Source organism: Ochlerotatus camptorhynchus, unplaced genomic scaffold, assembly GCF_037179485.1.
Source record: "Ochlerotatus camptorhynchus isolate MF236.1 unplaced genomic scaffold, CSIRO-AGI_Acam_v1.1 ptg000267l, whole genome shotgun sequence".
NCBI lineage: Eukaryota > Metazoa > Arthropoda > Insecta > Diptera > Culicidae > Ochlerotatus > Ochlerotatus camptorhynchus.
Window position 1 is genome coordinate 77,927 of NW_027040757.1, and position 15,087 is coordinate 93,013.

The 15,087-nt window shown below is 43.8% G+C and overlaps 1 protein-coding gene across 1 annotated transcript; it reads left to right on the forward strand.

Moving 5' to 3' along the window:
• Positions 1-11,431: 11,431 nt before the first annotated feature.
• Positions 11,432-12,981, forward strand: LOC135705451 (tripartite motif-containing protein 54-like). Its single transcript, XM_065227203.1, has 4 exons — positions 11,432-11,849; positions 11,925-12,108; positions 12,162-12,266; positions 12,331-12,981. The coding sequence occupies exons 1-4, from the start codon at positions 11,432-11,434 to the stop codon at positions 12,818-12,820; spliced, it is 1,197 nt and encodes a 398-aa protein (XP_065083275.1). The 3' UTR covers positions 12,821-12,981.
• Positions 12,982-15,087: the final 2,106 nt, after the last annotated feature.

A 15,087-nucleotide genomic window follows, 5' to 3' on the forward strand; every position in this document is an offset into this window, starting at 1 on the left:
TGTCGTTGCGGCTTCTCACAAATCCCAGGCGAACGACGAAGCTGTGGAACCGTTCGTTCCACGACCTAGCCGCCTGTTTTAGGCCGTATAGTGACCTATTCAAGCGACAAACGAGACCGTCGTGATGATTGAAACCCTCCGGCTGGCGCATATATATTTCCTCGTTTAGCGCTCCGTTGAGGAAAGCGCTTTTCACGTCTATTTGGTGAACGATCCAACCATTGCGATTTGCCAGTGCCAACACCGTGCGAAGTGTGTCCATCCGTGCAACAGGTGCGTACGTTTCGGAATAATCAAACCCCAGCTTCTGGGTAAAACCCCTTGCGACCAAGCGCGCCTTGTATCTCGGTGCTTGGCCATCTTCGGAATCCTTCAGTTTGAAGACCCATTTGCACGTTATGGCACTTCGTCCTTGTGGCAGCTTTACTAAGGTCCATGTCTCGTTCCTCGCCAACGAATCCATCTCCTCCTGTAATGCCTGCTCCCATGAAGGCCAATCTTCCCTTTTCCGACACTCTGACACTGTTTCAGGCAAATCTTCTACATACGACATCGCATTCAGCGCGAACCCGGCGTAGTCCACTTCAAAGTCTTTGTGCCACGACGGAGCACTTCGATTTCTGACCGGACGCACACTTCGGTTACTTTCATCGGCCGGGGCTTGTTCTTCATCAACGAAACTCGTGAACTGTTCATCGTCTTGATCACCATCATCACTTATGTCTTCGTTCACCGAATCGTAGGCATCGGAACCTACCGACGCACCCCGGTTATCGTCACTTCTTTCATCTTCTGTGTCATTTTCAAGTCCACCGACACGAATCACTGGAACACCACCTTCTTTCTTCGCGTTCTCTTCTTCGAACGTCTGCTGCTCCAGAAAGTCCACGTCACGAGCGACCACGACCGAATTTTCTGTTTGAGCTGCTTCAAGTTCAAGTGGCCGAACCGGCGGTACCACAATTCAAGCTCCGTTGTGATACGACCACATATCAACACTGACGCACTTTTACAGTCTTCGACCTTAATCAAATCCAGTTCGTAGAGTTTTCCGCGACGCACACCAGTAGCAACAACTTTCGAACCATTGTGAATACTCACACGTCCATTATCGAACACAACTCGCATTCCTTTCTTCTCCACGTTCAACACAGAAAAAAGATTGAACCGCAGAGTGGGGACGTACAATACGTTCGTCACAATACAGGGGATGCACTTACCGTTGACGACGGATTGCAACCTTACCGTCCCGGAGTGGTGCGCTACGATTGACTGTCCGTTCTTTGCCACCGCGATTTCCACCGGGTTTTCCAGTAGAACGAGCTCATCAAACAGCTCCCTGTCCTTCGCCATATGGTCGGTGCAACCGGAATCCACAAACCATTGCACCGTATGACGATCCACATAATCGACGCAGTCCGTCGCACTCACAAACACCACCGCACCATCGCCTGCCAAATTCGCTTTGGATTGTTTACACACTTTCACATTCTTCTGCTGTTGGTGTTGGCTACGTGGGCAATCCGACACTTTGTGCCCTTCTTCGTGGCAGCCATAACATCGAAGTTGCTTCTTCTTCTTCTTCTGCTCGTTTTTCTTCTTCGCTCCGACAAACGCAGCAGATTCCATCTTCGGCGAATAGAATTCCGCACTTGCACCGCCTCGCTGCTTTATTTCCTCGTCCAAAAGGCGACACTTGACGAACTCTAGAGTTAAATTTTCCTCGGGCATAGTCTCTAGAGCCGTCACGACGGTCGAGTAGGCCGGGCCGAGGGTAAGCAGCAGGTGGCAAATGACGTCTATCTCCTCGATGACAGCGCCCGTTCCCCGGTACTCCCTTACCAGGCGATCGAACCGGAGGAAGTGGTCCTGCAAGTGTCCAGATTCCAGCCGCAGCGACAGCATCTGTCGCTTAAGGTGCATGCGGCTGGCGATGCTCTTCCGCTCGAAAACGCGAACCAGAGCGTCCCAAATCGCCTTTGGCGTCGTCTTCTCTTGCACGTATTCCAATTAATTATATGATTTGAGTAGTAGCTATTCTGAAGATCCGAGAGATGTCGCCCCTTCAGTGGTAGGAAAATCATTTTTGCAGTATGGAGAATTTCAGAAAATCCATGAGTTGTGACTAAACATGCTTTCACAGAAGGAAACAAATAAACGAGTGTTTACCTTATAACCATAGTAATGTACTCGTGCAATTTTTGTGCACCTAAAACTGCCCATAAAGACGATAATGAACAAAAACTGAAAAATTTCATGCATTTCCAAATGGTTTCCTACCATTCCCATACATTCGAAGTGACTGGCCCTCTTGTGGATGATGTCAAAAACAACAAAACATGATTAATTGGGAATCGTGGATGCGAGACACCAATATTGATTTGCATCTTTTGTCCTTTTTCGCGCGTTTCTGTCGCTTCACTGACTTCGCGTTCTTCACTTCGTTGCTGTCGCCCGCTGCATCCTGCAGGTCGGGCAAATTAGCAGCCTCCGCCTCCACACACTCAACGAGCTCGTGTTCCTCCAGCAATACGTGCATGCGAAATTTCCATGCCGTAAAGTTCGTTCCGTCGAACAACGGCAGGAGGAACCGCTCGTGCTTCTCTTCTTCCGACATAATTTCACTTCCGACACTCGCGGTCAACGTTACTGGGCACCGTAACCTGATATTATTCAACGGAAGACCTTCGCGGATCGAAATAAAAGACTCGAAGTACTAAGAGAGAACGATTTCAAAAACGCGTGTTTATTCATGGAACTTTGTTCGTACAGTAATAGGTAGGTAAAATGAAAAAGGGAAAAAGTCTGACAGCAGTAGCGTCGACAAATGGGGCACACAGGGTTGTGCAATGGATTGAGCATAGGCGTAGGGTTTGCATACTTAACAATACCCTGGCTCTATGTTTTTTCGATAGTTTCGAGAACTTAAAAAAAAAATTCTGGAAGTTCAGAGAACCCAGAAATCTACACAGCAAAAAAAAATGTAATATCGATCAACGTAATTCAAGCTGATGTATGAAATAATGATGTAATAGCAAAAAGCAGATACAATATTACAACAATGGATGTAATTTTGTTCGCAAAATCGATGTACATCGTACAATGTGATATTACACAACCGATGGATTGACCTGGTTGCAGTAGTTTCGATGTAATATTCAACAACTTTTTTTGCTGTGTACTTCTCCCAGATATTTTCCCATCGTCTCCTTGAAGTATTTTTCGACTGTTCCGTAAGCCCTCTCCCGACCAACCATTTCGTTAATTTTCTTTAATTTTCTAGGCATCGATCTTCAAAGTCATTCATAAGAAAAATCGATAGCGATCGTCACCATTTCATGAATAATTGTAAAGATGCTAAAAGTCTTATCGTGAATCGTTTATAAAGATCTTTCTCAAAATATCGCTACCAATCGTTACCAATGTTTAAATATCGATTGTGTTGCCAGATCAAAATATCTATTTTTGTTGTAAAATCAAAATATCGATACAGAACTGCTGATTTTATTTGTGATTTTTTATCTGCATAATTTCTAGTTTCGATCCCATGCCATCTGGGGTGTACTGATTTCGTTGTTGGTTGCTAATCCTCGGGTCCACGGCTGCTGTTGATGAGCTTATTAACGACAGGCAAACACATTCTGTATGTGGTGTATTGAAATTTCTGTTCTGTAAATCTTTTCATACATCAATTTAATATAGAGGTCAAAAAGGTATCAATTTTCCTCATTGGGTTCCAAATACCGAGAATCCCACCACGCATGCTATCACGGGTTGTTAAATATATAGACTTAAAATTGAAGAACTACAATGGTAAACATTTGCTGCATCGCGGCCATCGGCCTTCTCGTTCATTTACCGGCAGATTGCTTCATCCGATGAAATGCCGAATATGTCGATAAATAATATAAACATTGTCACCTGGTGTGTCTCGAACTCTCTTTAACCAGCGATGCAAATCGATAACAAGGAGATTATAAATCGACAGTGAGCATGCATAAGGGCCTATACGCGATGATCGATTCTCTTCGTCGATTTTCTCTTTTGTTAATAACTAGCTAGATTTAACGTTTCTCGGTGCGTTTGATGTTGCTTTTGATAGCCAATACAACCTGTTACTACTCTGCATTGAACAAATTCTAGAAAATTGTTTCACTTAGCTGTAGCAATGCAAAGACAAAATCGATGAAGAGAATCGATCATCGCGTATTCGCCCTTATGCATGCTGTCGAAATGTGCATCGATGGCAATCTTTGTTGTTCTTTGTCAAAGTTCAAAGTTACGATGATGTCCTAGATGATGTCAGTATTTAAATATTTATTGATGAATATTTGTAAAAAATACTAAAGTCCATGCGACATACCGAAATTAAAAGAAATTTAGTATGGCACCTTTATAGATTACTATCAACAATCAATACGAAACTAACGATTTTAAATTGGCTCACCACTTTAGTAGCCTATTGGTCCCAAGCAAATGATTAAAGTACCCTATTCTAGTCGAAATTCTAGTACTACACTATGTTTGTTTTGATTCGCTATGAAAGTTTGACAGATAACATCAGGGGTGTGTGGATTCATGCAGAACATGCAGGGGTGAGTGAAATAGCTTGGGACTGCTTGGGACCGTTGTTCTGGTACTGAGTGAGCCAAAAATAATAATGATTTTCTTCGGGACCCAGTGGTCTTAGAGTTACCTCTATGTTACTATCATATGACCGATGAAGAAATAATCTTAAATGTAAGTATCGATAAATAAAGATTTTTAAATGTGTACATCGAAATCATAGAAAATTCAAGGTAAAGAATTGCCGACATAAATCTTTATTTCTGTATAAAGAACTTTGAAGAAGTTTCACGAATGGTTGGTCGTCCGATTTTTTCCAGAAGTTTCCTCCAATCTACCGTAGGAAATTTGTCCCAGTGTCTCCTGAAAGTTTCTTCCGTCTTATCCAGGAAGTTCAATTATAGTTCTACCGGATGTATTTATCGAGTTCCCCCAGAAGTTTCTTTCGTCTTCCTCTGGAAATTTTTCCATAAGTCACTCTCCGTAGTTTTTTTTTCGATTAATTGTAAGGTTTTTCCGCGCTTCTCCTAACTTCCCCTGGAAATGGCTCCTCCGGTATTTGCTTCCGATTTCCAAACTTTTCTGGCTTGAGGATTTTTTCCGAAAGTTTCTAAAAAAATTTGCCAAAAGATTCTCAATATTTATCTTGGAAGATCCCCATCGGATGTTTTTTCTGTTGACCTGGACGCACCAACAGAGTCGCACGGAATCACCGGGAAACGAACAAAGGGAACACCAGAGAGCAGACAAAAGAAACCGCCCGAAAAAAAATAACAACAAAAATACATTAAAAAACAATGTAACAATAAGACGAAAATTATTGTCTTAACAATGATTTATATTGTTACGTCTACAATAAATTTACCATGATTTATGTTGTACAAAACAGTAAATTTCATGGTAAATGGAAAATTTACAATAAAAAAGGGGGGTTGTTAAGTATCTTAACAATGAAATTTTCGTGATTTTCCCATATAATTTTTTTTCAATAACATTATATATTATTGTTATTTTACTGTTGGTTGGCGAATTTATTGATTAAAAAAATAACAGTGTACTTTAGAGTGTATGTGTTGGTTTGACAGATCTACTTTATCGACTTTAAAAATAAATCGAAATAATAAAACATTGCCCCGGGAAGGGAAGGGGGTGGTATGTCTGTTACGGGTGGTCCTTTTTTTACTGGTTATGGATCGAGATTCGATCCGGAACTTGTGAGAAATGCAGGCCAACTCCCCTGCGCTCGATATCCCTAGGTCACGTCTCCTTGGAGGTTGGACATTCGACTGGAGAGAATCGCCCATGAAATATGCTTCCACATGAGAGTTCCTTCTTGACATCTTCAAGTGGTGGAATTTTTTATTATTATTGTATGATTATTGACTGCACGGAAAAGGTCTCCATTAAGCTTTAGAGAGGGTCCAGGATAAGATATGAGCGGACGTGGACTGCCTGGTTTTGAGCCAAACGAACTGTCAAAGCCAGAGCCATTCGAGCAGCGCCTATCTTAATAGAGCATTTTATGAGACGTTTCTGGTTCAACTCATGAATGAACTGCAGGAGGCGGTTACCTAACGGCTGTGAGAAGCAATATCAATATCATCAAATTCTGGCAGGCAAACCAGCTCCTGTCATTTCATAAAATGGACTATTACATTGGCAGTGTTGCTGACAATCAGATTTATTTTTATTGTTCGTGAAGTAACCCACAATGAAAATATACCAATATTTAATGTAACAACAATTTTTATTGTAATAGAGTTGTTCATTATTGTTCATGATCGAATCATGTTAACAATAAAATAAATGAAAAATACGATAAAAATCATTGTAACAATATTTTATTATGTACATTCATTGTACAGCTAGGTAGCAGTTTTGCCGTTTTCGGAAGAGTACAACATTATAACAATCATTTTTATTGTCGACAATAAATATTAATGTTAGAGCATTGTTTCCACTGAAAATTTCACTGTAATTTTTTTTTCGGGCGCGGATACTTTCGGGGAGAAAAACTAGAAACGCGTGTGTGAAAGTAACTGATTTATTATGGAATGATACAAAACGTCAAAAGGATCAAATACAGTGTAGCCAGTAATCAAATTGGTTTTCTCTTATGCCAAGGTGGCTATATATCAAGGTGCTCATCCATTCCCAACACTCCTCCTGGATGAGTACCGCCCTAATCACTTCTTCAGTCCTACCTTCGTCAAGAACATATCCAGTTTGGCCGGACCGACTGGTTTAGTAAGAGCGTCGGCGGCCATCTCTTCACTTGGGCAATACACTAAATTTACGGTCTTCTGTTCGCACAACTCACGGATAAAATGTCTCTTCGTATCTATGTGCTTTACTCTGCCACTGCATCTTTCCGCTTTGGCGAAACTCAGACATCCCATGTTATCAATCGTCTCAGCCACATCGCTTCCTGGCAGGCCAACGACAACGCGTTATATTCGGCCTCCAAGGACGAAAGAGCAACCGAGTCCTGGCCCTTGCTGGTCCAACTGACAGGACCACCTCCGTAAAAGAATACGAAACCGGTGGTAGAACGCCGAGTACGCCTATCGCCGGCCCAATCCGAGTCTGAATATCCTACTAGGTTCCATCCGCCCTGTGACCCATAGCTTAGCTTGAAATCCTTGGTTCCGTTTAGGTATTGTAACACCCTCTTTGCCGCATTCCAATCGCTGTTGTTCGGCTGACTGACTTTGCGTCCCAACAGACCCACGCTCAGCGACAAATCTGGTCTAGCATTGACGGCCAGGTATAGTAGCGCGCCAATCAAGCTCCGGTACAACGTCGTGTCCTCGAACGGTTTGCTGCCTTCCTTACTAGCCACCGCCAGCAGCACACGTAGCGTCGCCTGTCGAGTAACCGGAGCGTATACTTCGGTGAAATCAATCCCAAACAGCTGAGTATATCCCTTAGCGACAATACGGGCCTTATGCTTGACTATGGTCCCCGTTTCATCCCGTTTTAGCTTAAAGACCCACTTCACTCCAATCACTTTCTTCCCATGGGGTACCTGCACCAACTCCCATGTCTTATTCGCATTGTGTGCCGCAATTTCCGCGTCCATGGCACTTTTCCAAGCAGGCACTAGTACTGCTTCTCTATAATCTTCGGGCTCTTCATCTACAGTCACTTGCCCCACTACAAAGTCATCGTAACGTCCTGGCAAAACTCCCCGATTGCGCCGATTCGCTCTGTTCAACACTGGTTGTTCTTCTGGAACCTCCGGTTCGAAGCCCAGGAAATCACTATTGTTCATTTCACTAGCATCATCGTACTCACACTGTTCCTGTTCGTCACGCACTTCTGGACGTCGTCCACGATCCTCGATTATCACTTCTTCTTCACAATCACTCACACTATCACCACTCTGCTCAACAGGAATCTCCGAAGGAACTGGCTCCTCCTCCGGCTGTTCTGAGCCATTTCCCAGCTCCAGAAAGCGCGCGTCACGGCTTATAGTGATGCGATTCGTTGTGAGGTCAAGAAAGCGATAGCCTTTGTGCTGACTTGAGTAGCCGACAAATACTAGCTTCTTAGCTTTCGGGTCGAATTTCTTTCGTTTTTGGTCGGGCACGTGCACATAGGCTTCGCACCCAAACACTTTAAGTTCAGCCAAATCCGGTACTTTTCCTGTCCAAAGCTCGTAAGGCGTTTTATCCACAACTCGCGATGGCAACCGATTCTGGACGAAGTTCGCCGTAAGCACGGCCTCACCCCAATAACATTTGGGCAGCCCTGCATCCAACAGCATACAGTTGGCCATCTCCTGCAGTGCGCGGTTCTTCCGTTCCGCTACACCATTCTGCTGTGGTGTATACGGAGTGGTATACCAACAATCAATACGAAACTAACGATTTTAGATTGGCTCACCACTTTAGTAGCCTATTGGTCCCAAGCAAACGATTAACGTACCCTATTCTAGTTGAAATTCTATTACTACACTATGTTTGTTTTGATTCGCTATGAAAGTTTGACAGATAACATCAGGGGTGTGTGGATTCATGCAGAACATGCAGGGGTGAGTGAAATAGCTTGGGACTGCTTGGGACCGTTGTTCTGGTACTGAGTGAGCCAAAAATAATGATGATTTTCTTCGGGACCCAGTGGTCTTAGAGTTACCTCTATGGGTATACTGCGAAACGATGCCCTCGGCTTTGTAAAACTGCTGTAAAGCCTCGCCGATATACTCGCCTCCTCCAGCGGACCTAATCACCTTAGGTTTCCGCCCGAACACGTTTTCGGTCCACCGAACGTATTCCCGAATCTTGTGCTCTGCCTCGCTCTTCGACGTAAGGAGAAACACCGCGCAGAAACGACTGTAGTCGTCGATCAGGGTAATAAAATATTTATTCCCATCCGGTGTCGCATTTTCCATTGGTCCGCACAAATCTGTGTGTATCAGATCCAATGGCTGCGTCGACCTGCGCTCACCTAACGAAGGAAAAGGTTTTCGTGCTAACTTACCTTTGATGCAGCACTCACAGACTATACGCTCTCCGCAGTCCTTGACCTCGAATCCGCTGGCCAGTCCTTTCGACGTGATGACATTCACCACGTTCACTTCGCGGTGACCAAATCGGCGGTGCCACGTATGTTGGCACAGATCCGTATGACAACCTTTCACAGCCATACACTGCTCACCAATCTTCAGCTTGTATTGGCAGCCAACCAGTTCACCCACTGCGACAACCTTATCGTCAGTCTTGGATTTCACAACCATTCACATTGAACACAACCGTGAATCCCTTTACGGCCAATTTCCGCACCGAAACCAGTCCTCCCTCCAAATTGGGGACATAGAGCACTCGCTCCAACGCAATCACAACGCGCTGGCCATTAGCATTCACACCGATAACGTTTCCACTACCGATACCGCATGACTTCGTTTTTGTACCGTCAGCCAAAGTAACATCAACAACAACACCGCTCTTGAATTCAACGAAAAACCCGCGATCATTTGTCATATGACAAGTACATCCGCTGTCGATTGTCCATGCTCCCGGAATAGCACCACCCGCAACAAAACACACGGCACCACAGAACGAATCTTCTGCTACCACTGGTTTCGATTGCTGTGCATTTTCCGCTTGCACCTTTTTAGCCTGCTGACCGGAACTCGACTTCTTGCTCGATTCATCCGAACTTTCCTTGTTCTTCAATGCGGCCAACTTGCGACAATTTCTCTTGTAATGGCCAGGTTGTTTACAAAAAAAACACTTCACGTTGTCACTGTTCACCACGTTAGCATCCGCTTTGTGGACTTTTTCTTCCTTAACACTGATTCCACTGGGACCCGCTCTTGGGCTCGCCCGCTTGTTACACTCATCGCGCAATCGAGCCACCACTAAGTCCATTGTTAAATCTTCGTGTGGCCGATTTTCCAGCGACGTTACAAAACTCGAGAAAGACGGAGGCAAACTGCGCAGCATCATTATCACCCGCAACTGCTCACTGATCTCAACACCGCTACTGTCAAGCCGATCAAACAAGTTTTCGATTTCTTCCAGGTGCTTTTCAACTTCGCCACCCTCACCGAGATTAATCGAACACAACTGCTGCAGGAGCATTGCCTGGGTGCCTATCGTTGCTTTCTCATGATAGGTTTTTAGGTTATTCCACATATCACGCGCGGTTTCGGCTTTCTTGATAAAACGCAGCTGGTTGTCATCAATAAACAACGAAATCGTCGCGCGAGCTTTCACATCGTTCTTCTTCCACTGCGCATAATGTTCATCCACTTCCTCCGGTTTCGCTGTACCAATCACGTCCCACAACTCTTCACGTTCAAGTAACGACTTCATCCGGAATTTCCAGGAAACATAATTTCCGCTACTCAGCTTCGCAAACGACACTCGCATGCTGTCCGCCATTTTGATTTTTCTCCGCACTAAAACTTTTCTCGGAAGACCAAACACTGCCTTCCGGTAAACCAGCTCTCGGCAAGAATCGCACAAATACTTCCTTGTTCACTTCCGGCAGCTGGGCCCATAACCTGTTGACCTGGACGCACCAACAGAGTCGCACGGAATCACCGGGAAACGAACAAAGGGAACACCAGAGAGCAGACAAAAGAAACCGCGGATACTTTCGGGGAGAAAAACTAGAAACGCGTGTGTGAAAGTAACTGATTTATTATGGAATGATACAAAACGTCAAAAGGATCAAATACAGTGTAGCCAGTAATCAAATTGGTTTTCTCTTATGCCAAGGTGGCTATATATCAAGGTGCTCATCCATTCCCAACATTTTCGACATCTTTTAGAACTTCATTCGAACTTCTTCCACGAGACCTATTTCTTCCTCTGGAAGTTTTGTCGGTACCATTAAGAGACTAATTCAAATATTTCCCATAGAGATTGCTAAAGTATGATTGTGTAAGTGATTTGTTTTCATCGGGAAAATTTTCCGCAATGAAGTTTTTTTCCCGATGAAAACATTTTGCGTATACGTATACGTGACGCACACTACGTACGATAAACGTCAGCAATCTCTATAAATTTCTTCCAACTTACATGGAAAGTACATCCTTCGATTTAAGTCCAAAAGTTTGAAAAAATTAAAATTAATTAAAATAATGAATACCGATTTTTAATCATTTGATACCGATAATCATGAAAACAATCTGTCAATGCTGGTGACAACGCTGAGCTGGATAGTCATTATTGAGTATGTTGGGGTTACCGTGTATAGAACAAAAACAAACATAAATTTATTTAAAACGCAAAACAGGCTCGTCGTGCTCCGTGTTTCTGTTTCCGGTGCTTCTTTCGTATTTATTTAAAATCCCGTGATTTCACCGAAAAACCTTTTCACTATTACCTACATGTAAAATAAAACACCTCCCATTATGAACAATGTGCTAGTGACCAGCAAAGCAAATTTATTTCGTCTGCTGCAATGCGAAATCTGTCTCGAAAGCGTCCAGGACGCCCGGCTCTGTCCGCAATGCTCGCGATTCTTTTGCGACAAGTGCATCCACGGCTGGATAACTACCAGATCCAGCAGCTGTCCCAGCTGCCGTGCGGTCCTACGCTACGATACTCTGGTTAAGGGGTGTTCGATCAACGAGATGCAGGAATCGATCACGCTACTGGTTTCCTCCCTGGAAAAACACTACCCGGAAGCTGCCACGGCCAACAACTATTGCGAAAGACACGAGAAACTGCAGGTGAATCTGTTCTGCTACTCGTGCGAGATGAACGTTTGTGCCAATTGTTGGTTCTCGGAGGACCACGCTGATCACAAGGAACGGGTCGTACCACTTGGTAAGTGATGCGATACAGAATAGAAAGTACTGCGAAAATGGTTTTAATTGTGAACTTGTGGTTCATCTCAAACAGATGAAGCTTACGAGCACTACCGGCAGAACATGAGAATGGCCCTTGCCTGGGTTGACGGACGGATGCAGCTCATCGATCAAGGGCTGAGCAAGGTGACCAAAAATCAGCTACAACTTAGTCGTGAACGGGAGAATATCGAGAAACTACGTAAAAAGTCGGTGGCCCTGGTTGCCGGTGAAGCAAGGTGAGACTTCTTTCCGTCAGCAATATGAAAGGTAATTCAACTTATTTCCCTAGCCCTGCAACGCTCATCAACATTGTGAATATCGAAAGAAGAATAACGGAACTGCGTTCAACACAGTATCAACCGGAAACGGAGACAATCAGAATTGAACATCGCAGGTAACGTTCTTTATAATATATCCCATCGAATCCATAATAGTCAGGAAGGTTGCATTTTTCACAGGAACTTCATGCTGGAGTCAACTGTACTGATCTTTCGCCGGACAGAGTTTCACAAAACGATTCAGGGGAAAGATTCGTACGAATCGAACGCCAAAGGTCCCCATGGATTTGTATGGAAGTGCACGATCACAACCGTAGATCCCGAAGGCGAAGGCGATGATGGTGATGCCGAGGATGATGACATACTCTCCTGTCTTACCTTGATCGAGGGGAAACCAAGCGAGTACAGCGTAACATTTGAGAACGAACCGGAACGGGTGCAACGGTTCGAGCTGAATAAACCCGTACGGATCGGTCAGTTTGATCCCGCCAGGCACGTCGACAATGATACGCAGCAAGTGACCGTCCGAATTCGCCAGACCTACGCTGACAGAATCCAACAGTTGCAGGCTCATATCGCTCGGTTGGAGCAGGAATGCGCCGACCAGAAGTCCTACAATAAACCATTGTTGTCCGATTGCGAGAAGAGCATGGAACCCTCCGCCAGTTAGATAGTTAGACTATCAGATGCTGATAGTTTGGGCACATGCTTCATTATTATCTATTATTGTCCTTTTGGATGAAGATAATTACGTTTGTTTTGTTTTTTCAATACAATAATTCTAAATTGCTTTAGAAAGGTAAATATTTCACTTTTCAAAAATTCGAGCGAATAAACAACTCGGCCCAATGCTCTAATGGCGTTTGGTTTTTTTATCTGTCGCTATTTACACAGTTGTCCCAACTCACAAGTAAATAGTTTTGTTGCTTGTCTTTATTAAAGACATGTTCAGCCAGTGGTTGATTCAAAGTAAAAACGAAGTCCACATGGGACTGTTCTGCGAATAGCAGCAGTTAATACCCAACATGTTCAGCAGAGTTCGAAACATCTGAAACGTGAATCTGATTCTACAGCGCCACCTAATGTCCACATTCAGCAGTGGAGTGTAGCATTTCCCTGCATGAGGTCTCAGACACGCTCCCTTATTCTGCGAGTCATGTGACTCTTCGTGCAAATCAAATGGGTGAGTCACCTCACACGAGGTGACAGAGAGTCACGCCGGAAGCGTGGGAAGATCACCTTTTCGTGGTACGTTACGGGATGTAAGATCTGCCGCCGATTCCTAGTCCTGACTACTTCAAACTAGTGGAACTAGATTTTTCATTACTCAAAGGAACACATCTTAGTCCTTGTTAATAGTGATAAGTCCTTGGGTTGCCTGGACCGAGGAGGATCTTTAAACAAGGAAAAACTGAGTTTGTTAGTCTTCATCTATGCGATTCCAAATCTTCTATTCATTATTCCTTAGTTTGAAGTGGTTAAGACTAGGGGATGCATGGTCATAACCGGTGTCATTCCCATAAACTTCCAGCTGAAGTCCTTCTTGTTTCTTCAGGAAAATTTATCAGACTTCCTTCGAAAGTTGTTCGGACTTCTCTCGGTAGTTTCTTTAAACTTTTTTTTTAAATTTGCCTAATTGCTCTGGAAGATTCTCCACATTTATCTCCGAAGCTTCAAACATTCTCTAGAATTAGTTCTGATCTCGGTGCTGATATAGTTCAGGGTGTAGAATCGTCCGATGCCTCTTGGTTCGTTCTGCTTCAACCAGCTACCGCCGTCTACCTCCAGTGATATTCGTATCGCAACTAACTCGATACCGCTTGTGATCTGGGACCTTGTAGTAGTAGTAAAATTATGTTTATTTCTGTTGATTATGGTAGTACATTGATTTATCATTTTAATTGATTAGCCTACTTGGCTCTTCATCTTTGTTTAATTTGATATTCTAATTTAATATTTGCGTTTTTCAACTAGTTTACAGAATATCCCTTTGGGGATGTGTTTTATTTGAATTGAAAAAAAGTGATAACCTACCTAACTACGAGTATAACTTAACCTAACGTATGATCTGATGATTTGATCTCAGATAGGTGTCTCTGAACCTTTCCAGGATGAATACTCTCCGTTCTTCTAATGTCTGAATTCCAGCCAGGAGGTGGATCTCAGAATTTCTAGTCCGCGGGGGACTGTTTAGGACCATCCTAAGGATCTTGTTCTGGATCCTTTGGAGTTTAAGGTGATGGCATTTTGCGCAACTCTCCCAGATTGGCATACCGTACTCGATTACAAGAAGGATGATTTGTTTGTAGACAGCAAGCTTATTTTTCAGGGACAGGGTTGACTTCCTGTTGATAAGTGGAAACAACGATCTTATCAAGATGTTGCACTTGGTTTTTGTTTTGTCAACGTGCTCCCTGAAAAGAAGCTTGCTGTCTAGTGTTAGCCCGAAGTACACGACCTCTTTGGACCATTCCACCACTGTGCAGATCTTGTTATTATCCGACGGAACAAGTCTAGGAGATTTAGAGTGTGGAAAGATAATGACCTGGGTCTTTGCCGCGTTGATACGGATCTTCCAGCTGTTGAAATATTCAGACAGAACGTCCAGGCCTCTCTGAAGTTTGGCAGTCAGAGCTCCGTGTGAGACCTTGTCATCCTCTCGTTCCTATAGTTCTCCAATACCAATGAGATACAGAGAGAGGTGAAGCAGATCGTGAAATATGGTTGTATTAGTAAACCAAAAAATCAACGTAAACGCAATTAGTGACGTCACTAATTGCTTGTATCGTACAGGCACAGACAAACAGACATAACACTCGCAAATTGTTCATCGAACAAGCATTTAACGGACAATTTAAAAGTATCGTAGTTGGTAGTACCGCCACCTGTGGCGCGCATAGTCAATCCCCTTGCGTTTGACGTTTACACACTACCGCC

Bases quoted from the DNA above. Each gene is read 5' to 3' on its own strand.
- LOC135705451 (XM_065227203.1), top strand. From the start codon at position 11,432: ATGAACAATGTGCTAGTGACCAGCAAAGCAAATTTATTTCGTCTGCTG. The intron at 11,850-11,924 runs GTAAGTGATGCG...CATCTCAAACAG, and splicing joins GGAACGGGTCGTACCACTTG to ATGAAGCTTACGAGCACTAC. The intron at 12,267-12,330 runs GTAACGTTCTTT...CATTTTTCACAG, and splicing joins ATCAGAATTGAACATCGCAG to GAACTTCATGCTGGAGTCAA.